Source organism: Mustela nigripes, chromosome 2 (assembly GCF_022355385.1).
Source record: "Mustela nigripes isolate SB6536 chromosome 2, MUSNIG.SB6536, whole genome shotgun sequence".
Classification (NCBI taxonomy): domain Eukaryota; kingdom Metazoa; phylum Chordata; class Mammalia; order Carnivora; family Mustelidae; genus Mustela; species Mustela nigripes.
The window spans coordinates 139,861,761-139,886,814 of record NC_081558.1 but is presented as its reverse complement, the minus strand read 5'-3'; the positions used below and the strand labels follow the sequence as shown (position 1 = coordinate 139,886,814).

At 44.6% G+C, this 25,054-nt stretch overlaps 1 protein-coding gene and 1 non-coding gene across 4 annotated transcripts in view; both read left to right on the top strand.

Annotated features, from left to right (window-relative positions):
- The window catches only part of ARHGEF26 (Rho guanine nucleotide exchange factor 26), a 122,903-nt gene that overhangs the window by 94,310 nt on the left and 3,539 nt on the right, over positions 1 to 25,054 (top strand). For all 3 annotated transcript variants that reach the window (XM_059391712.1, XM_059391711.1, XM_059391710.1), the window contains 2 exons: positions 12,113 to 12,322; positions 24,311 to 24,378. In XM_059391712.1, coding sequence (XP_059247695.1) covers positions 12,113 to 12,322; positions 24,311 to 24,378 — 278 coding nt within the window. The remainder of the gene's footprint in view (positions 1 to 12,112; positions 12,323 to 24,310; positions 24,379 to 25,054) is intronic.
- On the top strand, positions 4,641 to 4,747 carry LOC132012667 (U6 spliceosomal RNA). Its single transcript, XR_009402671.1, has one exon. It is a non-coding gene; the product is annotated as a U6 spliceosomal RNA (small nuclear RNA).

Sequence of the window (25,054 nt, the reverse complement as noted above, 5' to 3'; positions counted from 1 at the left end):
TGTTTGCAAAAGTGTGCCCTACAGAGGAAGTGTTTTTAGTACTGCTTTTCTTTTGTCCTATCATATCAACTAATGTTTGAGCTGAAAGGAAAAGTGTTATCATACTAAAGGGTTTAAGGTAATAAAACTGGTGAATCATCACACACACACACACACAGACACACACACAGCAAGTCAGGTGACCTTGGGAAACCCTCCATCTCCATTTCTCTTTGGGAGATTCACTGTTGGATCACTTAGGAAAGCTTTTGGCTGTGTGCAACAATTCTCAAATAACAGTGGTTCAGATCCTCTAGATAGTTCCTTCCCTCTGCAACATGTGGCAAAGTGGGGCAGTCTGGGCTCCGTGGTCACAAGTAACTCAGCCCTTGTCCGTTCTTCAGCTGTACCATGCTCTCTCCACTTTTTGCCCCCAGGCAGATACCTTCACAGTCGCAGATGGCTTCTGCAGGTCCAAGCCTCATGATTTTGTTCAAAGACATAGGAGGGAGGCAAGGCTTAGAAATAGAGGCTGACCGGGGGGGCTCTTTACTCAAGAGGCTTTCTTTTTTTTTTTTTTTTTTTTTAATTTATTTGTCAGAGAGAGAGAGAGCATGAACACAGGCAGACAGAATGGCAGGCAGAGGCAGAGGCAAGCCCTGCTGAGCAAGGAGCCTGATGTGGGACTCGATCCCAGGATGCTGGGATCATGACCTGAGCTGAAGGCAGCTGCTTAACCAACTGAGCCACCCAGGTGTCCCGATTTCTTTTTTTTTTTTTTTTTATCAGCAGAGGAAAACCTTCCCCAGACAATTCCCTGAAGACTTCTTATGTCTCATAGTTCAGTCATGGGTCCCAAGACTTATTAGACAGGAGGCTGGGAATGCTGGCATAGGACAAAGGTGAACGGGAGAGCCATGACTGTTTCAGTTCAGCTAGGATGCGTCCCCTAGGGTTGGACACAGTGGGACGTGGTAATTGAGAAGCAGGGGAGGCTGACAGCTGATTAGATCAGACAGTTCCAGCCACAACGTGGAAATCATCTTTTCCATGGGACACTAATTAACATACAAGGAGTTTGGGAAGCCTAAAGAATGCTGTAAAAGAACTCAGGCTTGCCTTTAGGATAACCACGGGGAAGGGAGTGTGGCCTTCAAGTCAAAGAAGCCGGAAGTGATTGGAGATCTAGAACCCACTTCTGTTTGGCTGTTGCTGCTTATCCGGCTGTGGTTCATGTGAGTGTCTTGTCGGTAGTGCTTTTTTGTTCCCATAGGCCGAGATGTGTCCTTCAGCACGTTCAGAGCGCGGGGATCCATGGGCCTGATGGGGGGTGGGGAGAGGGCATTGGGCATCATACTGAGAGAATGCAGAAGTCCAGTCTAGTCTTGTCTGTAACAGTAAATGTATCACGTTCTGATTTTTTTCATTCTTCTCTTGAATTCTCCACCCACAAACAATGTGACCATGGTGTTTTCAGGTATTTCCTGCAGTTAGAGGAGTAGTGATAGTAAGAGTGATCGTGATGATAAGAACCTGTATTATGGAGCATTAACAGTATACCAGTAGCAGTGCTCCAAGTGCATAGGGAACATAACACTGAGTTGTCAAAACAACCTAGATTAGTACTATTTCCATTTTATGGCCGAGGACCCTGAGGCAGAGAGAGGGAGCGGCTCTCAGCAAAGCCAGGATTCTAATCTGAGTTTCTGACTCCACAGCCCCTCTCAGAACAATTTCTTGATGCCTATTCTTTTTAAAGATTTTAGTTGTTTGTCTGTCAGAGAGAGAGAGAGGGAACACAAGCAGGGGGAGCAGCTGGCAGAGGGAGAGAGAAAAGCAGGCTTCCCGCTGAGCAGGGAGCCCGATGCAGGACTCGGTTCCAGGACCCTGGGATCATTCATGACCTGAGCCAAAGACAGATGCTTAACTGACTGAGCCACCCAGGTGTCCCTATGCTTGTTCTTTTTTAACTTCATTTTTCTAGACTATTTTCACTTTTCTGCCATCCTGTAACACCATTGGGAAAAATAACCTAGACACTTGGTATATTTCTTTGTTTGTTTTGATAAACACCTTTACTGATCTAGGAGAAAATTAGAACCAGTACCAAATTGTACTTGTGATCTTTCCTCTGCCTTTTGATAATCTAGCGTCAAAATGTAGGGAAGAGTTTCCTTTTCATGACATTTCCTTCCTGAAGACATTTAAGGCCGTGGATTTGTACTTTCTGATTCCTTGTTACATAAATCTTCTATATATTGACATAATTTGGACTCTAAGACACATGACAAATCCTCATGGTTTTAATAAAGGATTATCTATAAAAATTACTACCAGATCATTATCATAAGTTCAGGGACTTAAGTTAGAACTTGAGTTTCCCCAAGGAGTTTGAATGCCCAGTGGCTTACAGCTGCACAAACTCCCTGGAAAGGGTCATGGAGTGCCTTGACCCCATTTTGAGTTTTTCTATTTTGAAGGCTTTCCTACCATAGAAAGTTGAAGTCACCTGACATTGTCTCTTCCTCCACAGGGTAAACTTCTTCCCTGGAGATTAATTTTAAGAGAATCTTGAAAAGGCCATAAGATTCTCTTACTCAAAGCACTTGTATTCCCGGAACATAAACCTTGGTTATTTCTGATCACTTGTGGTACCGGGTTCTAAATTCAGGATAGTGAGATAGAATAGGAGAGGTATGGGAGCCCTGTTTCTTTTCTTTTTATCTTCTTTTTCTCTGGCTGCCCCACATACCGTTGATTCCTCTAATGTCATGAATAGTTTGGGTATCAGTTCCTCTAGCCCATAGGAAGAGTTGACATTGCTATTCAATGCTAAAAGCTGTGGTGACCAAGAAGCAAGAAATCCATGTCTGGGATCAGGTAGACCTGGGCTCAAATCCTGGCCATGTGATCTTGGGCAAGTTACTGTTAATCTTTTAGAGCCTCAGTATCCTCATCTGCAAAATGGGTTTAACAGTTCATCTTCTTCATGGAATTTCTGTGAGAGTTAAATAAGATAATGCATGTAAAGCTCTTAAGACAGGGGCGCTTGGGTGGCACAGTCATTAAATGTCTGCCTTCGACTCAGATCATAAACCCAGGGTCCTGGAATTGAGCCCCACATCGGGCTCCCTGCTCAGTGGGAAGCCTGCTTCTCCCTCTCCCACTCCCCCTGCTGTGTTCCCTTTCACTGTCTCTCTCTGTTGAATAAATAAAAGCTTTAAAAAGAAAAAAAAAAAAGCTCTTAAAGCAATGGACAGTCCCTGCTCAGTGGCTGAAACATGCTGAGTATCATTATTATTCCCAGTATCCTCTCTCTCTCTCTCTCTAAAGATCTTGGCACAAATCAAGTTACTGCCCTTCTGCTTCTAGATTATTTTATAATTAAAAAAAAAATGGTTTGATACCTTTAGCCAGTGTTTCACTTCTGAAAGTTATAGGGCACTCTGTGGTCAGACCTGATTTATGGCTCCTGCTATGTGATCTTAGGAACAAATGTGTTTAATCCAATGCCTCTCCCTCTCCATCCATATCAGATGACAAGTGAATGAGCAATAACCATTGATCTATTTTTATTCTTTTATAAGTTGATGTGAATCGCTTGTACCATTTTGTAGTAGCGGTTCTCTAGCAACATCCCTTACGACTGATTAGAGATAGGATAACTTTGTGGCTGAAGAAAGTGAATTCAGTGTGTATTTTTTCCTTTCATTCATAGAAGTCAGTGGAAGGAAACTTGAATGTGAGGATTACTTAGTTATTTATAGTCACCCTGTTACCAACTTAAGAAGCTGCCTACCAGTCCTTCAGAGCTTGTTTCTGGTTCTGGTTATGTCAGCGAGAAAGCTTGAGTAAGGTGCTAACAACCTCTCAGCCCTGCCCATCTCTCCTTTTTGAAGACCACAGGTTCAGGGCATCCTGTGGGCGCTCAGGGTCCTGGAGTGTGGAATCTGGAGCTCTGTGGGGAGGGGAAGGAGGCCTCTAGTCCCTGTGATGGGTAACTAGCCATATTTTGGGGGGATGGTGATTCACATCAGATCCTTATCTTACCAACAAACACGGTCCTTATAACTATTTGTTATATGATGACAATGAAATAGGAAGCCTGCAACATGTTTGTTAGTCTTCAGAATAATTTTTGCGGAACTGAGCAAGTAAGTCTTTTTGAAATCATCTTCTGGATAAATATCGTGCCTTGTTTTGCTGGGAGTGCTGCCACACGATGGATTTCTTGACCCAGGTGTTTAGTTCAAATCATCCTTAGTCTACTTGCCCGTTTGCAAAGTGCCTGTAATTATCAAGCTTTTAACAAAATGTCAGGCAATTAAAATGCGTGATCTGTCAGGAAAATTAAAAATAATAGCTAACGTTCACTGGTTGTGAGCCAGACATGATTCTAAGAGCTTTATGTGCAGTAAGATATTAAATATATTATCTCTCTTAATCCTTACAACAATCTAAGGAGATTAGTATATTGTTCCCATTTTACAGATGAGAAAACACAGAGAGGGTCAGTAACTTGAAGATCACAGTGAGTAAGTGATAGAATTGAGATTCTTACCAGACATTCTAAACCAAGTTTCAACTCCTACCTATTATACTGTAATTCATTAGTTGAAACTTGTACAGCACTTCAATCAAAACTTGTTTGTATCATTCTAGTGCTTGCTTCGGTGGCACATAAACTGAAATTGGAATGATACAGAGGAGATTAGCATGGCCCCTACGCAAGGATGACACGCAAATTCATGAAGCATTCCATATAAGAAACAAAAATAAAAAAAAACTTGTTTGTGTTATTCTAAAACCAAGCTTTAAAACTGAAATCAACATCCGTCTTCACTCAAAATAAGTTTCAGTATAGACCAATAGTCTTTGTCCCTAGGGTAATCTTTATTCTCGTTAATAAGCACAAGATCAAATATGGGGATTTAGAAATCGTGTTTTCAGAAGGGGAAGAGAAACAAATTAAGATCTGCCCAGGAAGAATTCTTACACGTGTCTTGAAGGAAAGTAGGAGGAATCTCCTTTGATCTTATAAAAACCTCCTCAGATCGTGTGAATCAGCACACTGGGAGAATGGTGGAGCCATTATGAATCCCTGCGGGAAAAGCAGGGGACTAGGAGAGGGTCTTGGAGAGTGACTTAGGATGGAGGATGACTTAGAAATGTCACAGAGACATTAGAAGAGGAAGATAGAGTTTCAGGCTGTCGCAGGTGCTCGACATAATCAAATTTTGTAGATGTTAAGGAATGAAATTCAGGTCATTGGATTTGGTGGGGTGCTGGGCCACGATGGCCTTGGGGAGCAATTCCTTCAGCGCATAGGGACAGAGTCTGAGAAAACAAAAAACGCAGGCAACTGCTAGCTCAGAAGACATACATCTTGGCACGGGCCAAGTAAGTGTTTTTCAGAGCAGGGAACCTGAGAGTATGTTAAATGAATACACATCACTATTTTGATATATGCAGAAAAGCATGTTGGTTTGGACAATTCTTGATAGCATCTTTTCTTCTAAATTTAACTCTTTTTTTTTTTTTAAAGATTTTATTTATTTATTTGCCAGAGAGAGAGAGAGAGAGAGAAAGAGAGCGAGCGAGCACAGGCAGGCAGAGTGGCAGCGGAGGCAGAGGGAGAAGCAGGCTCCCCGCCAAGCAAGGAGCCCCATGTGGGACTCGATCCAAGGATGCTGGGATCATGACCCGAGCCGAAGGCAGCCGCTTAACTGACTGAGCCACCCGGGCATCCCTCTAAATTTAACTCTTATGAGAAGAAGAATTGCAGGTGCTGGTTGGGTTTCCACCTGTCAGATTTTAGCTATAAAAGAAAATTCCAGAACGACGCCATGGTCAAATGGTCAAATGTGAGACGACTCACAGTTAGGGCTGGGGAGCAGTGGGTTGTGGGAAAGCAAGCCTTCACAATCCAACCCTTCTCACCACATTCCCCCCCACTCCCATCTTTCCTTTCCAAGGTCTCGCTCCATCTTGGTCAACTAGCCTAATTCTTGTTCCTGGTCACCCTTATTATGTACTTAAAGTAAAACATTTGCTAAAAAGGTTTAAGATGGAAACTTTCCCGAAGGTATTTGCATGTTTAAAAGCACCTCCCCCAGGCACAAGGCAGGCCCTGATGGGTCTGTGCTCTGTTGCTTCCTTGACTCTTAATGTACCCTGAGCTTGGGTCCAAGGAAATATCCTGGTTACTGAATGAGATGGGGATCCAAACTTTTTTTTATTTTTCAAATGTTTCAGTATTATTTGGTGACTAACCTAATAATTCCCCATAGATCTGAAATGTCACCTATACTATGTCCTAAATTCCGAAATGTGTTTGGGTCAATTTGTGAACCCACTATTCTGTTTCACTAATCCATCTGTCAACTACTGGCCCAGGCCCAGTCTTTGAATTATTGTAGTTTTACAGTATGCTTTTGATGTGTCCTAGGGCTGGATCACTCTCATTCTTTTTCATAATCCTTCTGACTGGGCTTACATGTTTATTTTTTGTATGGTTTAGAATCAGCTTCACCCAGAAATGCTGTGTGTACTTCATTGGGATTGTGATAAAATTATATTTTGATTTAGGAAGAATTGATACCTCTCTAATATCAGACTTTCTTATCCATTTGGGCCTTCTTCTGAAGGAAGTGTCTGGAGGCTGTTTTCATATAGCAGAAACTGTTAGGTTTAATCCCAAACATTTTATGGGTCTTGTGGCTATTATAAATAAGATGACTTCTTCTATTACATTTTCTAAGTGACTATCATTCATACACAGGAAAACTTTTTTTTTTCCCCACTCTCATTTTGCAGTATCTTTTTAGGCAATGATGTCATCTGCCAATAATCAGTTGTCTGTAGGGCAAAAAAAATTCCATCATGCAATAGTCACTTTAACTGTACCCTCACACATTCATTTATTTTATTATTTATTATTAATATATAATATATAATTATTCATTAGTATTTATTTTATTACTTGTTATTAATTTATTAATATATCAAGCATTTATTATTAAGTTTTTGTTTACAAGCTGGGCTTAGAAAGTATTTCAGATGTACAGAAAATTATCAAACACTGACGTACCTATCATCTAGATTGAAGCGATACTTTTTGCCATATTGTTATCAGAGCACTCCTCTCTAAACAGAAAAACCTGAGGTAGAATTACAGACGCATTTACAGTGGAGCATCCCCTCTCCGTCCTCCTCCTCCTCCCCAGAGCAAGTCCCACACTGAGGTTGGTGTCTGGCATCCTACGCTCGCTAACGCACGTGGATATATGTGCTTGTGGTGTTTTAAAAATGAGGGCATGTTGTCCGCTGTTGTCACATGCTGTCCTGATTGAAAAGTAATGAATATCGGCCCATTATGAAAAATTTCACCCTTTAGAGAAACTGATGGGTGAGAAAGTTCAAAGTGATCCATAATAATCTTTTTAAGAAGGCCAGTATTCACAGTAAGGTATATGGTGTTCTAACGCACGCGGCGAGGTAGCGTAGAGTAGGACCACACACTGTCTAAGGTGCCTAACCAAAGAATGCCTTCCCGAGGGAGAAGAGTTGAGGTGTGTGTTTACCACCACATCCTGTTGTCTACAGATCGTTCTCTGTCTCCGTTCAAAGAAAAAGACAAGACAAGAATCTCAGCAGAGGTTACTAGAACTTTAGGTAGGTTTCAACAGGGAATCGGATCGTTGTTTACACCACAGAGCTAGAGACTTCTATAGATTTGATGGCTGCACCTGATAGGGGCCGCTGCCCGCGCAGAGCAGACGGGCCTCCACGTGCAGCTGGCGAACTTGCAGCTCCTATCAGACAATTGGAGGAAGTCCACGTATAAACTTCTCCATGCAAGGAAAGGTGGTTTTTCCATTTGCCTTTTTCTGAGCAATTTAACTTCCTAATTACATGGTCCAAATTGTTTCGGAGACTATGTAAACCATATGTTTGTTAAATGATAGAGACAAACACGGGGAAGTCTGATTAGCATCAACTTCCCTCCGGAAAGGGGTATCTTTCCCAGCCCCACTGAGGCTGTGTTATCCTGGGCGTGGGGGAGGAAGCCGAGTGGAGCACTAGTTTGTCAGTTGCTGCCTCTGCCTGTGGATTCGCCCCTCTTCCTCCTGCTGAGGCACATATTTTAACCCAGAGTTATCCTTTTGGTAGCAGCATGAGCAAGTAAGGCACTGATGGACATGAGCAGAATGAATTTCATCCAGTGTTTAGCAGATTCTGAGAGGAGAAAATATGGTTATTTTGAACTTTCAGGAGGTTGAGTGTGTGAGCCTGGATGTGTGGGGGAAGACAGACATGCTAGCGAGATGGAGTTGCTTTTTAGTTTTTGTCCTGTTGGGTTTGAACAGTAGAAGGTGAGCATAAATAATTTATTTCACTACTGTTAAATGAAATGAAGGTTTTTTTTTCTAATATAAGACTATTAAAAAAGAAGTAAAGAAGTTGTGTTATTTATTGTGTAATAAACAAGTTTACATGTCTAGAAGAAATAATGATATTGGATAATTGCTGTTGAATCCGTTAAAAAAAAAAAAAAAAAACCACCACAAAGACATGTTTCCTGTGTCCTGTTTGGATGCAGAAGTCCGAACAGTGGGGCAGGTTCCCTGTTAGGTCATAATCAGATGTGCGGATGCACAGAAGTGGGTTCCTCACAGAGCTGTAAAGTGGCCACAGTTCATCTTCCTGGGACAGCAGGCCGAAATGGGGTCATACAGTCACCTCAGCTCTTAATGCTGTTGTGATTGTCATTGCTTAAGAGAACAATAAAAAAAAAAAAAACCCACTCTTAATTTTTCTACTTTTTCTGGCCTTAATTGCCCCCAGAAGAAAGATTCAGAGCATTAATGAAACACACTAGTAGATATTGTTTGTATTTATATAAACACTGGGGAAAAGAGGAACTCAGAAAATCAAAAGGAGAAGAAAGACTGGACTAGTTTATTCATGCCTGTTTACATGGCCTTCCTGTGGCCTCTTGGTCTTGGATTCTAGTGGGGACTGCCACATAGGGGGAACTTGAGTCATCTTGCATGATGGTTCCTTTGCCTTTTATTTCTTTGGAAATAGGAAGAATACCTGTGCAGTGTCATTGTTTAGGGTACTACCTGAATACCCATGCACACGCGTTAGGATGCTTGGATTTCTCAGAGCAAACAGAATTATTTTTAACTGGAAAGGGGTGTCTTTGCCTACCCGACCATCTTGTTTACCTTGTGAGTTGGACCAGAAGATTAAGAGGAACAGACAGAGCGCGGTAACAGTGAAGCCCTCGTTTATCTCACCCTTTCTCTTGGTTTTGATGTTGTTGAGATTTTATTTTAGTTTTTTTGCTTTTATGTTTTGAGGTTTGGTGTTTATCCTGAGTCCTGAGCTGTTAAGTCGATGTTTGAGATATCTAGACAACATTATAAACTTTCCCTGCACTGCCAAAAATTTACTGCTTTGTTTCTGGTAAAATGGCTTGTTAAAAATAGAACCTGGAGAACCTGAGTGACTCAGTTGGTTAATCAGCCAACTCCTGATTTCAGCTCAGGTCGTGATCTTAGGGTCGTGGGATCAAGTCCACGTCAGACTCTGAACTCAGTGGGGAGATATATATATATATAACTTTATTTGTTTGTAAAGTATAGTATCCTGCTTTCTCTTTTTGTAAAAATCATATGAACTTTGTTAAACCTTACTCTGATGTGAGAACTATTTTTATATATCCTGCCTATGGCTGTGTCTTGGTCTGTAGGCAGTTTTAGGAGAGCATTGGAAATGATTTTGCCATGGGAACTTTCAGTTAATACAGAAGATTGCCCTAGCAACAAATTAGACTTGATCAGAAGGTAGTATTTTGCTTTTATAGATAACTGCTTGCTGTCTTTTTGAGGGGGGTATCCATCAAACTAAATTTTGGTAAAGATTTTTAAAGTTGTCTAAGGAGAGTTACAAGGAAAGGGTCGACATGCAGATGTCCACCACTGAATGAGAGAAATTCTAAGAAATCTTGAGCAAAGTGGCCTATCCTGAAATTCCTAGTGTAATTGATTAGGCGCAGGGGGTTTCCTTTTCTCTTAGTTCTTCTGAGTTCATACATTTGCAATTATTTTTAATTAAGGTAAATAGTCAGCTTTGTTCCTAGAATGTATTAGGATACATAACGTAATCATCCATTTATTCAGCAGTTATTTCTAGAGCTCTCCTGCATTCAGCTGCAAGGGTACACATACAGGCAGAGTAGAGGGAGAGTTGGATCTATCCAGGGTTGGGATTTGCCAAGGAGGTGAGCGTGTTTGCGCGGAGTGGTTATAACTACATACTGTAACTACAAGAGGTCCAAGCTGGGTAATTTAATAAGTATGAATGAGAGGGTGTGAAGGGTTTAAGGACAGGGGAAAGGTGGTAGAGTCAGAGAGCTAAAGAATGACTGGGGTTGAGGATTAGAAGAAAGAAGGAAATTGGAGAGATGCTGGTGGAAGAGGTTGATTGACATTGGGATTACAGAGACATTGCGGTTGATGGCAGTGACAAGGGCTGAGAGGTATGACAATGGTGGGGTAGCTGAAGGACAGAGGATAAGATAGTTGGTGAAGAGGAAGTCAAGGAACTGAGAAGCCAGAGTAATGGAAGGCTCCCCTCCATGGAAACTCAAGAAAGTCGTGTTGGGGAGACATCAGAGCCAGCAACTAAACTCATAAGGGGCGATGACTCATAAGGAGTGTGTCCCTGACTGATTCTGAGGCAGAGCCAGAGAGCATGAGCTTCTAAGCTAAAGACTTTTTGGGAAGGGGAAGTGATCATTTTCTGGCAGCAGCAACAAGAAGCAAGCTGGCAGGAGAACCTTCAGGGGAGGCCACATTTTCCAGGGACAGCCAAATTTCTCTTAAGGCCAGAAAGGGAGGGTTCAAGGACAAGGCTGAGGATTTGTTAAGATCTTGCTGGATTTCTTTCGTGAGGTCCATTTCCGGAGGACCCAGTAGAAGGGGTTCAGAAACCAGCTGAGGAGCTCAGGGAAGGTGGGGCCAGACCAGGCATGTTCGCAGTGCTATGGGAATGAGAGTCCAAGGGAGTGAGGACTACTGGGGATCTTGGGCAAAAGCAGGGATAGAGAAATCAGTGCTGATGGTTTCTGAAGCAGGTGGTAAGGCTGTGTGTGTTGGGAAAAGGACAGCTCAGGCAGACCTCTGACACTCTCCTTCTGCCCTGTGCCTAGTAGTTTGGAGGCTGGGAGTGAGCCCTTGTTACCCAGAGCGTGGGTAGGTTTGGGAGTCCCTCTTTATTCTGTGGACAGAGGGAAGACTGGGGAAGCATACCTGTCTGAGCATTACCACTATGTGTGTATGTCTCTCTTGTGACAACAGTTCCAGGATAATGTAAGATGAAAGCGAGAGCGTTTATAATTATTATTTTTTATTGTGTTATGTTAATTACTGTGCAGTATCTCATTAGTTTTTGATGTAATGTTCCAAGATTCATTGTTTACATATAACACCCAGTGTTCCTTCCTTAATGCCCACCACCAGGCTCTCCTAACCCCCCGCCCCCCTCCCCTCTAAAACCCTCCATTTCTTTCTCAGAGTCCACAGTCTCTCAAGCTTCATCTCCCCCCTGATTTCCCCCAACTCACTTCTCTTCATCTCCCCATGTCTTCTGTGTTATTCCTTATGCTCCACAAGTAAGTGAAACCATATGATAATTGACTTTCTCTGCTTGACTTATTTCACTCAGCATAATCTCCTCCAGTCCCGTCCATGTTGCTACAAAAGTTGGGTATTCATCCTTTCTGATGGAGGCATAATACTCCATAGTGTATATGGACTACATCTTCCTTATCCATTCATCCATTGAAGGGCATGTTTACTATTGCTTTTTAAAACCTGAGATAGAATTAAGCATAATACAGAGAAATAGTAATTAACGGGCTTAATTTGGGAAGTGTATATTGATTCATAATCATTGTATAGATACAAAATTCAGATTCCAGCTCACATTTTAAAATAAATTATTCTCTCCTTATCCTTCCTTCCCCCACCAACACCTTCTCCCCAAAGGCCACATGAAAACTGACCATGTCACAGTCCTATCCACTGAATTATTGACATGTTCTTTTCCCTTTTCCTCACAGTGAAGAAAGTTACAACGTCAATGATTATTCCTTAAGAGATCAGCTACTGGTGGAATCTTGTGACAACGAAGAGCTGAATTCCTCTCCAGGGAAGAACAGTTCCACAATGCTTTATTCAAGACAGAGCTCGGCCAACCACCTCTTCACTCTGACCATCCTTAGTAACCATGCGAGTGAGAAAGTGGAGATGCTGCTCGGGGCTGAGACGCAGTAAGTGTGTGCGGGGACAGGGTTGCAGCGTGTCTGCTCCCTGTCTTCCCTGCTTCCACGCCCTGGTCTAAGACTCCCTAAAAACAGTCAAGCGTAGCTACTGTATACTTTTTACTGAGTACCTGTTAGGCACCAAGCACTGGGTCTGGGGGCTTCATCAAGCTCATGTTTTCACTGTGATCCCCTCAATGTCTCGAGAGATGGACATGATTATTTTCACCATCATGAATCCTAATGGATGCATTGTGCTTTAGGCGTGCTTTTATATTTAGAGAGTAGTTTAAAAATCCCTTTATTTTAATCATTGATAAAGATAGGACCCATGAGCCTTGGGTTAGGTGACATCTGGTAGTTTGTGTCTCGGCCATAAGTTTTCCTAGATGAGGGACCTGAGGCCATTTTGCAGTTATTTACCATCAACCAGACAGCAAATACCCCATGATTTCTATCTAAAGAGATTCTCCATTTGGGAAAACATTAGTGAATCCACTTTCCCATCAGAGTTGATGCAGAGGCTAAATTAAATAAACAGTCCTGCTGTTTGTGGCTGCTGGTGCACGGTGGCTGAGGGGTTAGACAGCCTCACACCGGACGAAGGCAAGAGGGCTTCATCTCTGAGTCCACTCTTGTGATGTGGTCCATCTAGAGGTCGTCGACCTATTTATTTGTTTGGAAACTGGAAACATCCTCTTGAAACAGTCATCACAGGAAGGTGTTCTACTGGGCGGAGTGGTAGAGGAAGAGTCGGGGAAGTCCCTTACTCTTTGTCTTCAGGGATCCTCCACGTCCCTCCTACTCGAGTGGGCCAGGGTTCCCACGTGGTGCGATTAAAGTGCACCGACAGCTGGTGAATAACAACCCGAAGACTGTCACAAAAGCTCAGTGAAAATAAACCCAGGATGGTATCTCTCCTTCTTAAGAGTATTTTAACAGTGGTTCTCAGATCATTAAAGAGAGACATCCAAGAAAGATTAAAATTATCAAGCATCCAACTAAAACATTTTAAATGGTCATTTAAAGTAACTTCTCAAAGGCTAAAGAAGACCAAGAGGAACAGGTTGTTGTAAAATCTATTTGAGGTTTGAAAATGGCCCAAGTGGAGTATTCCAAATGAATTTGAGAGTTAGCACAGGGAATAAGAAAAGTACCTTCTTCCTTTGTGTTGTTTATAAAACAAAGAAATGTCTTTTTCTAAGGTCCTAGAGCTCTTCCCTGAAATTGCTAGAGAGCACAGCCACATTCCAGGCGTGTTTGCTCCTCTGGGGGAGTGTGGTGCTAGCTGGTCTATACAGGTGACCAGCAGAGACATATCCAAGACCCGGGCTCAGGAAGGCATTTCCTAACTTGGAAAGTGATTAAATCCCTTGCAAGTGAAGACAGATCTAGCCTTCCTCTGTTTGGGGAAGCCTCTCTTAAAAAGAGAATTTTGTATGTCTGGGATTTGGCTCTTATAGGACTTCTTTTTTTTTTTTTTTTTTTTTAAATAGTAGGCTCCATGCCCAGCGTGGAGTCCAATGTAGGGCTTGAACTCAGGACCCTGAGACCAAAACCTGAGCGAAGATCAAGAGTCGGATGCTGAAATGACTGAGCCACCCAGGTGCCCCCTTATTTGACTTTGAGGATGAAAAGTCTTAAAGGCTTTGGAGATGAGTGGTAGTCTAGACATTCTAGAGACATCTCAGAAACAGATTTTCACTTGTCAGTTTTCGTTTGTAATGGTGAAAGTGTTACTGGTTTTGCTTTGTGTTTTCCTTTTCTCTCTGTTTATAAGGGTTCTTCTTTATTCACGTCCTGCAACATTTCGGCAGAGCTTTTCCTGTCTCTTTCCAAATTCGTGTGACCTCCACCACTTGTTTTGAGATTATTCCAGAAGAGTAGGAAGTAAACTGACATGTCCAGTTCTTTGTATACCAAGGCTAGATCCTCTCCAGGGACGTTCTGTAGCATTTGTTCAACCCCATTGCCATTTGATCTTGCCATGGGCTGAATGTATATTCATTTCCTTAATCAGAAATGTTCTCAGAATATTAATTTGTGTCACCCATAAATGGTATGAGCCATGGGTCTGACTCAGATCTGTAATTCTTTAGTGAGTGGTGAAAGAACATTCTGGAAGTTCTAGAGAGGCAGAAGTCTCCTTGCACACAGGAGCGACTATTCCACTGCCTTCCCATCCGACACCAGCTCAGTTTTGGTTAAGAGGTAAATAAATGGACCCTTGGAAGCACCCAAGGCATAAAATAGCATTGGTCCTGAAGGAAAATCTATTATAGCCAAGATGTATTTTCCTTAGAAAAAACATCTGACTGCTTGGAAATTGTTATATGCCATGTTTGGAGAAGTGTAGGTCAGCCCTGGGCTTGCCTGGCTTTGGGCAATCAGAGTTTTGGTCTGTATAGACTGTTCTGTTTGCTTCTGAGATTTGCAAATTGTATACGTGAATATGTGTGTTTTAAGTTTCCTCTCTTTTATGTTATATGTGGTTAATATGGTTTGTTAGCAAACTGATTCAGAAAACAAGGTTTTCACCCCATTCTAGCCTTTTAATAATTGTAGAACATGAGACTCACGTAGGTCCTTTGACTACTTATTCTTTGGTTTGAAAAAGGAGGAGGTTCATACCTAAATATTTACCTTTTTGGAAAAACTGTTGTCAGTAGGAGGGGCACCGCTGTTTGACACAAGCACAGTTCAGTCTTTCTAGGATGGTGAAATTATAGAATAGACCAGGAGTTTGGGCTACAAAAAGCATGTAGGAGAGCTCCCAGAAAGGAAATGGGGTGAGCACTTCCAGAGCACCTGGGATGTGCCAGATGGAGCCAGCCCTGGAACATGAGGAAGGTGAACGCCCATAGATGTTTCCAGAGAAGGGGGGAACTTGGGAGCCGAGGTGAGGCGACATCATCCTGGTTTCCCCAGGATCAATATTATGTGTGTTGTGCTGGCAGAATTAAGAACAGTGCCCACTTTGACTCTCAGAAGCGTCTTACTTAGGTAGTAAAATCGGTGGTGACCCTAATGATTAGTCTGTGCTCCATTTCCCTCCTTTCCTCTCCCCGATGTAAAATGAGATGAAGGTGACGTGATTTGCTTCAAGTCACACAGGAAGTGAGTTGCTGCCAAAACTGGGACCAGGCCCTGACCCTCCTGAATCTAGTGTCCTTTCTGGTTACAAGTTTTAATTATCTTACTGAGCCTCCATTCAGGAGACTGCTCAGCCCTCCCTTGCCATTTGGCCCTGTTGGACATCTGGAAAGGGAAACTCCAGGAAGCCAGTTGCTATGAAATGGGAAAACCTACTAAAACGTGGATTGTTTGCTTCGGTTCATAGACTTTAAAAAGGAAAAATATTTGTGGAAACCCAGCTGGGCAATTTAGGGCCTCCCATTGTTTGAAATATTTAGTAATAAAATCCAGAATAGATGGTACAGGAAGACATCTCTGAGGTGACATTTGGACCGAACCCTGAGTGATGAGGAGTCAACACATGGGAAAATGCAGGGCTGGAATGATCCAGGCGAAGGCAACAGCAGGTGCACAACTTCTAGGGAAACGGGTCTGATGTTATCAAAAGTGGCTTGAACAGGTTGAAAGAGGCAAGGTCAGAATAAAGGAGGGAGAGAGTGGTGGTCAAGAGGCCATCAGAGGCCAGAGCATTGGAATTCCCGTGTGGTGGTTGGACCGTCCGTCCTCACACTGTCTCCGCCTCGCATGAGGGAACGGGTTAAGAACTTAGAGCATTTTGACATGTTGGCAGCCTCAAGGCATGTGATTAACAGTAACTCATTTTTGTTGTGTTTCGAAGAACACTTGGTCCACAATGGACGGGGTGGGGTGGTGAGGACTGGCTCTTCACCACACTCATTTTGAGAAGCATCATCTAGAGTTTAGTAAGCTATAGCAGAGTTCCCCGGGGAAGACTGGAACAAAGGCAGAAGTCTCAGCAGGGAGAGCAAATAGGGTCGTGTTACGGCACCTGGGTGGCTCAGTCAGTTAAACATTTGCCTTTGGCTCAGGTCATGATCCCAGGGTCCTGGGATTGAGACCTGTATCGCACTCCTTGCTCAGTGGGGAGCCTGCTTCTCCCCTGCCCGCCCTTCTCCCTGCTTGTGCACCTCTCTGTCTCTCTCTCTCCCTCCCTGTGTGTCAAATACATAATCAAAATCTTAAAAAACAAAACAAAACAGGGTCCTGTTGCAGTAGTCAAGGGGAGTCCTGGATGTGGCCTGGGCCGGGGTCTGAGAGAGGAGATAGAAACAGTGTTGTAGGGGGGTTGGATGAGTTGGGGTGGCCATGCAGGAAAGAGAGGAATCGATGGTGCCTTGGATTTTAGACTTGAGGAGCTAACACGGTATACTCAGTTGCTCCTTCACGGTCTTGGGTGTGCCTTCTCTCCTGCCCTGTCGAGGCTGTTCCGTGGAGAGTGTAGAGCAGCGGCTGCTGGTGACCCCAGCTGGCCGTCTTCCCTTCTCTCCCTTTCGTCTCAAATCATTCTGTTGACTGATCCGCTCTCTCATCCTGACCCCCTTTTTGACATTTTCTTAATCTGTTATCTGTGCTCTTTTAGCTTGCTTGCCTTCCTTCCTTCCTTCTTTCCTTCCTTCCTTCCTTCCTTTTAATACATTATTTATTTGGGAGAGAGAGGTCACAAGCACGGGGAGCTTTCCTTCTATCTCTAGCCATTCCTCTTTGCATTCCCATCATAAATGCAGCCTGCCTGGACCAGTCAGCTACCCAGCGCTTTCCCCAAATGCACATTTCTGAAACTGGAACCGTTGGCACCATTTCACATTTATCCAGTCTGGAGACTTGGTGTCATTTGTGACGCTCCAGGTCTGCACAAATCCGTCATCTGCCAATTCTTGCTGTACAAAAAAGTCCATGGCATCTCTCCTCGTTTCCATGCCACTACCTCCCTCTGGGGACTACCCATGTATCACTTATCTTGTTTTTTTAAAGATTTATTCATAGGAGAGAGCGAGTGAGCAAGAGTGAGCAGGTGAGCAATGAGTGGGGGGTAGAAGGAGAGGGAAAAAGGGAATCTCTAGCAGACTCCCTGACGAGCGGGGAGCCCGACACAAGGCTCCATCCCATAGCCCTGAGATCATGACCTGAGCTGAAATCAGGAGTCGGATACTGAATCGACTGAGCCACCAGATGCCCCTGTATCACTTTTTGAGCCACCCTGTAATGGCCCCCTAACCATCCCCCTGTTCTCCAGTTAGTTGTGCATGGTTTTATGACTAATCCCTAAGCTCCGCTGTCTTTGTTTCTTTTTTTTTTTTTTTTTAAGATTTTATTTATTTGACAGAGAGAGATCACAAGTAGGCAGAGAGGCAGGCAGAGAGAGAGAGAGGAAGAAGCAGGCTCCCTGCTGAGCAGAGAGCACAATGCGGGGCTCGATCCCAGGACCCTGGGATCATGACCTGAGCCGAAGGCAGAGGCTCCAACCCACTGAGCCACCCAGGTGCCCCCACTGTGTCTTTTTCTCACTTTGTACATAGCAGGTTCCTAGTATGTATTTTTGGAATTGTTAGACAAGGTGGAATTGTGGCCTCTTGGAGGGAAATCATGCTTCCCTGTCACTGTCTGTCTGGATGGTCACTGTCCCTTTTGTGCTGCCAGAGCAAGTTTTCTCTAAATTCCACTTGTTTTTCCACATTTGCTATGAAGGCTGTGGTTAACATTCCTGTAGGACGTACAATTAAGCCACGTATACTGGGTTCTCTCTGTCTGCCTGTGAAGGATCTTAAATCACGTTGTTCACAACACAGCAGTCTGTGAAAAGTATAAAAGCGTATCCTTTATAAAAGGACAACGAATGTTTTACTGCTGTCATTCTTATCCCTCTGGGCCTTTCTAGAGGAATGTGGGAGCCGGACAGCCCCCTTTGTCTGCCTTCATGAAGACGAAGCAGGGACAGCTGCAGCTGGCACGGCCGAGGGACAACAGCTAAGTGGCGTCCCCGGCTTCCTGGGTTTATGGTGGAATTCGTGTGGCATGTGGGCCCAGTGTGTGCGGTGGTGAGACATCCAGGCGTGTTCAGGGATGAACACACATTTTCTTTACCCTTTATGTTTAACTATAGGATATAACCACCTCAGACCATAATCAAAATTGAGATCGCTTGCAAAATTTCTCTCTCCCTGGAAGAACTAGAAGCCTCGCGGATGTGGTGGGTCCTGTCAGCCATCCAGACAACCAGTTCCCGGGCCTCCTGATAAAGGGGCATTGTTTGCTCGGAGTCTGTTGTGGCCTTCCTGCCTCTGTTAATGATTTAATTAACAACAGGAAGTAAATGGGATGGAAAAAAATTGTAAAGTATGTCAGACATACTCTTACCCTTCATCCTCTAACAAAAATTCACAAGAGAGGATAATTTATATGGGAAAAATGTGTTTATTAATAGGCTGTAGTATCCCCCGCTCAATGCATCTGGAATCCTCATCCAAGTCTGATCTCTTCCATCGTATAGTGCCCCTCAGATCACTTGGTCCTGTGTGACACTCATCGCCAACCCCGAGGAAATAGGAGGGCAGGCGACGGTGTGAGTCTTTTATCATGGAGCAAAAACGGAATGGACCCACTTTCAGTTATTCCAGGGTTCCAGGCCCGACTCTTGTCTCATCAGCTGTTTGATAGGACACACAAGAAATAGTGGCTTTAATTATGTAACACATCAAAAAATCTAAATTTTAGAACTCTTGTTGTGGGCATCGGGAATTATTTTGCTTTGGTTCGATTTTTTAAATTCGGTGAGCTGAGTGTGTGTTCAGCTTTGTTAAATTCCGTTGTACAGCGTCTCGAAGACCCTTTGAACTTTTGGGCTTTCTTTCATGGAGCCGTTCATTGGACTCATCTGGTTGAACTGAATGTGGGAGAGAATGAACAAAGACCACCACCATCCTCACAATCCCACCCTTCTCAGAGGCTCCAAGGACTTGTGCCCAAAGGCCATGGGGACAGGAGTTTGAAAAGGAAGTGTAGGTAAATTTGTAGACTGTGGGAAGGAGCACAGAAAGGACTTGGCCGGCTACCACTGGAAGACCCTGCAAGGGAGGGTAGAGAGCTGCCACCTGGGGCGCCCGGGTGGCTCAGTGAAGTGTCTGCCTTCAGTCTGGGTCATGATCCTGGGGTCCTGGGAACACGTCCTGCCTTGGGCTCCCTGCTCAGTGACAAGTGTGCTTTTCCCTTTGCCCTCTCCCTCCGCCATCCCTCTCCGCTGTGATTGCTTTGGCTCTCTCTCAAATAAATAAATAAAATCTTAAAAAAAAAAAAAAAGCCGCCATGGGCTGACTGCTGGTTAAAGCTCACTTCATGAAGTCCTCCGTGGACACGCCCCACGCTCTTCAGTCCCCAGATTTGTCTGTGGCCCTGTGTCTTTTGTTTCAGAGCCCAGTCTCTGTGCTCTTGGTACACATCTGTTTTCTAGCAGATGTCTGCTGGCCTGTGAGAAGTCCAGCTTTGTGTCTTTGACTTTTTTTTAAGATTTTATTTATTTATTTGACAGAGAAAGAGAGAGAACAGGTAGGCAGAGAGGCAGGCAGAGGGAGAGGGGGAAGCAGGCTCCCTGCTGAGCAGAGAGCCCGACATGGGGCTCAATCCCAGGACCCTGAGATCATGACCTGGGTTGAAGGCAGAGGCTTAACCCACTGAGCCACCTAGGTGCCCCGTGTCTTTGACTTTTGTGTGGTGAAGTTTAAGCCTACTGTGTGACCGCAGTTGGCTCCTGCGGAGGGAGCCGGGGGTGCCTGATGGTATGTCGTGCGTGGAGAACTTGGGTTTAGGAGAAGCCTCAAGTGCAGATACTTATGTCCGATGTCTCTTCTCACTCGGTCTTCTCTCTCTCTGCGGGCGTCAAGCGCCTTAAGCAGAATGTTCTACCACACATAGCCCGTCGCACACTGTGTTGGATTCTGTGTGTTTGTTTTCTTTCCTCTCTGCTCCTTCACGCTGGGGGCTGCTGAGAGCAAGAGACCCTGTTTTATTCACTTTGCAAGCCTGTCCTAACACAGGGCTTAGCAGTTGGTGGTCCACGGAAGCAGTGGCCTGGCGTCTCGGAGGTGATGTGCCCACGTCCACACTAATGCAGTGCTCCTCATTCTCTTACTTTATTTGGGCAAAGGGAAAGGTCTATGAACAGAAGGTGGGGCGGGCTGTGAATTCACACGGATTGTTTCTTCCTGTCTCCAGAGAAAAGAGCATCTTTGGCTGAGCCCCACACTTCGTATCTCAGTTTAAGAATGGGTATGTCTCTGCCCCGGGTTCTCTTGTTCTTAGAATTCCCTCCTCTGTTGAGGGAGTCTCCTCCCTGCTTCAGGGATGCAGTGCTTTCTGCTTCCTAGTGGGAAGGAGCTCCTTGGCAGGGCTCTCGGAGGCCCCGGGGGGAAGTTGTGTGGTTTTGACGCCATGTGGGGGGGTCGGGGGGTGGGGGACCGGCTCTATTGAAGCCATTTCAAGAAGCAGTTCCTTTCAGCGAAGGCAACAAGGAGTGTCTTGTTCTGTCCTCTCGAGGCTCTGTGAGGGGCCGCGGTGTCAAAGGGAGGCCATTAGCATCCAGGCAGCATGCCACGGGAGTGAGAGGTTTCATCTGGACTTCTGGAAACTGGCTGCAGGGTCAGGCTGTCCCTGAAAAGGGCCACCGGATGCCAGAAGTGGGCTGTGCCCAGGGCGGGACTCAAAGGGCCCCAGACGGGAGTCAGGGCCATGCAGAGGTGGGAGGCCAAGAGGAGGCCGACGTGGTCGGCTGTGGCGCACAGGGATGCACACGGTCACCTTTCGTTTCTCTTGGTGAATGGGTCTTCCATCTGCCAAGTAGGACTTCGTTTTCAGTTGCCTTTGTGCTTTGGAAGTTCCACATGAGCCTGAGTATAAAAATAGATCTTTTCCGACGAAGAGATGGTATCAAAGATGGAAGTGTTTGCGTGGGATCATTTTATTTTTATTTATTTATTTTTTTAAAGATTTTATTTATTTATTTGACAGAGAGAGATCACAAGTAGGCAGAGAGGCAGGCAGAGAGAGAGAGAGAGGAGGAAGCACGCTCCCTGCTGAGCAGAGAGCCTAATTCGGGACTCGATCCCAGGACCCTGGGACCAGGACCTGAGCCGAAGGCAGAGGCTTAACCCATTGAGCCACCCAGGCGCCCCATGCGTGGGATCATTTGAAAGGGGGTTGTGCTTTATAAAGTCGTGCTTTATAAAAAGTCGTGCTTTTTAAAGTTGTTCTTCATAAAACCTCCCTGAAGCCCTTTGTGGCCTGTAGCAGGGTTTCGAAGAGCAAGCGGTACCATCAGTGTCTCGGTAAACTGCGCACATCACTTACTCCTTGACGCACCCGTGTGACGGGGGCCCAGCCTCAGTTTCTTACCGGAGTCTGCCTTTCAGCACACTGCAGTTCCCACCCTCCCTGACTTCCTTCAGTGTTTTGTGAGCACCTGCTAGGGAGCACTGCCTTTTAGGCCCGGGACTCCCTGGCTTCTATGCTGACTCTACCTCTTAGCCTTGTCTCTGGAAGCAAGTGCTTCTTAATCTTCCAGACCAGCTTCGTCCTCCGAACAACACAATGGAAATAATGATGTTGCTATTTAATTTCCATGATTGTTGTAAAGATGAAATTTGATGGGACTTGCAAAATACAAAACAATACTGTCGCTGGCACATCAGTGCTCCCTAACGATTTAGAATGAGACCCAGTTCCTACCCTTCTGAGGCTAATGGCCTAGAGGAGAAACAGATGAGTGAGGCCGTGGGGGGCGGTGCGTGATGACTGATTCCTTAGGTTAACGGCTGTTTTCAGGTCAGGCCTCGTTATGTGCTGGGCAGTGTTCTGGAGATGCAGCAGGGGACTGAACAGACAAGGTGCTTGCCTTCATGAGGCTTACAGCTGGCTGGCAGTGGGATAGGGCTGTGCAGGGGAGAGACTGGGAGCAGGACCGACAGACTGGTTGAGGATGGAGGTTTGGGCTTTGCATCTGAGGAGGTCACCTGGAGGAGGTGAGGCTTGCGTTTTCAGAACTGAGTGGACGTGCTGAACAAAAGTGGACGTGCTGTAGGATTCCATTTTCATAAAGCATAAGACAGGTGCAGCTAGTCTGTGGCGGTGGTTCCCTCTATGGGCGGTTATTGATGGGGAAGGGACAGGTGTCGGGTGCACCTATGAAACCACTCAAGGATCTGTATACACTGAAGATTAGTGCAGTGTTTTATGTATGTTCTTTGTTGATGAGGAGTGAGATTAATGGGTAGAAACAGGAGGAACGTCCTACTTGAGAGCAAGAAGGGCAGACAGGGGCACCTGGGTGGCTCAGTGGGTTAAAGCCTCTGCCTTCAGCTCAGGTCATGATCCCAGGGTCCTGGGATCGAGCCCCACATCGGGCTCTCTGCTCAGCCGGGAGCCTGCTTCCCTCTCTCTCTCTGCCTGCCTCTCTGTCTGCTTGTGATCTCCATCTGTCAAATAAAAAAATAATAATAATAATTAAAAAAAAAAAGAAGGGCAGGGAGGAAAGGGTGTGGGACAGCGTGTGCCTCAGGCCAGCAAGCAGTCAGTACCGCCCAGATGAAAAGATACCTGAGGGGTGGGGAAGGTGATGTAACAGCAAGAAGCACCTTTAGGTACAGGCTGTTGCAGAAGAAAAAAAATTTTTTTCAAGCCCTGGGGATAAAGGCATCCCTTGCTAAGAAGGCCCAGTGCAGAGTCCAAACTCACCTTGGTTTGGATCACTTGCCTCAGGACCTCCATGCAGCCTTCTCATCCTTTCAGCGGCCTTTTGGGGGATGATGTGAAATAATGGATGTCAAGTGCTTCATCTGCCATGTAGTATGGGTTTATTTTATTTTTTTAAGATTTTGAGAGAGAGCACAGAATGAGGGGAGGGCAGAGGGAGAGGAAGAAGCAGAGTCCCCACTGAGCAGGGAGTCTGATGTAGACTTGATCCCAAGACCCTGGGATCATGACCTGAGCCGCATGTGCCCCTATAGTGTGGGTTTGATCAGTGCTCCTGCTGCTGCTGCTGCTTTTTTTCTTTAAAGATTTTATTTATTTTTTTGAGAGAGACATAGCAAGAGAGGGAACACAAGCAGGGGGAGTGGGAGAGGGACAAGCAGGCTTCCCACTGAACAGGGAGCTCTGATGGGGGGGCTCGATCCCAGAACCCTGGTATCATGACCTGATCCGAAGGCAGGGGCTTAATGGCTGAGCCACCCAGGCGTCCCTAATCCATGCTTCTTAAGAGACTTTAAAGTCTGTGTGTGTGCGTGCGTGCCTAATTTAATTAATTGCAATCTTGATACTTGACTTCCCAAATCAAAAACTGGGGATAACTGTGTTATGGAATAATGCTTATCTCAGACTTCTGATCCTTCAGTTAAATAATTATTTTGTTTCATGTAATTATAGGTTATTATTATTTAAAAAGTCTCAGTTGTATTTTTCCTTAAAAATTTTTTTGGCTCTGTTCATTAAGTCCCTTTAAGCATTTGGGAACAGTCTAAGAAAGTTCAAAGAATTTTTGTTTATTTTAGTAAGGCTGAAGTTTGGCAATCTCAGCCATAAGAGGAACTTTGAATATGTCTAGATTCACCTTTCCTGAAATACTTTGAGTGTAGGGGGAGGAAGAGAGAATGGAGAGAGACTGACTTACTGGAATTTTTTTAAGTGAAATTTACTGTTTAGAAATGTTGAGTCAGACAGAGTAGTCTAAATATCTTTATGTGATTATGTGTTGGTGTAATCATCTCTTTATTAAATCTTAAACTGTCCTGTGAGAAATTCCACTTAATAAGTAGCCAAGTTCATTCAGAATCTTTTTAACGGCAATGACTAGCATTCAGCCTAGATTCCTCGGATTATCTTTCTTAACTAACTCATAACCCTGTTCTAAAGGCCAGCCCTGTAACTCTCCAGGGAATCTCCCGTTTTCTGGAATGGCTTTGCTTGCTTTGTCCCAGCACCTTGAGTCTCTTAGGTGTATATACCCTCTCTGTTTAGGAGTGAGCGAGCCCGCTGGATAACCGCCCTGGGACACAGCAGTGGGAAGCAGCCTCTGGACCGAACCTGTAAGTACCTGGAGGGCAGCCAGCTCTGGAACATGGAGGGCCTGTGCCCCCTGCTGGACGCTGGGTTGTTAATGGTTCACCTCCCCAATCCCTGCTCCGTGGTTTTTGTCCGAGCATTAGTTCCTGTGGCCCTGCATCACAGAACCCTGTGATCCCTGCTTTGGAAGCCAGCGGATCTGAATTCATATCCAAGGTGCAGTTCTTTGTCATGTCAACGTGGCAAATCATTGCAAAACTTTCCTGAGCTTGTTTACTCTCCTGCGAGTTAGCTGCATTACTATATACAATACGGGGTTATCGTCAGGATTAAGGTAAAGAGCTTGTGTCGAAAGCCCTGCTTGTCCTCTAAAGCTCTTAGATTTTCCGCTCTTGTTAATGGACAAGAGTCTAATGTTTAAACCTTCTCCATACGACAGTCTGAAGCTAAGCTGAAATGTATTTTTTAACCTAAAGAAAATTACTTTACATTACTTTTGGCCTTATTTATTAAAGTGATACTATTAAGAAAATGCATTTTGTTCTTCTAGGGCCATAGGAACGGATGCAGGAAAGGGCGGAGTCCTGTGCTTAATAGCGACTTAACTTTGATGTTCGGCATCTCTGGGTATTTCTAGCTGGAAGGTCAAATCAAAAGAACCAGGGCAGCAAAACTGGTTATCTTGGAGTGCTCAAAAAC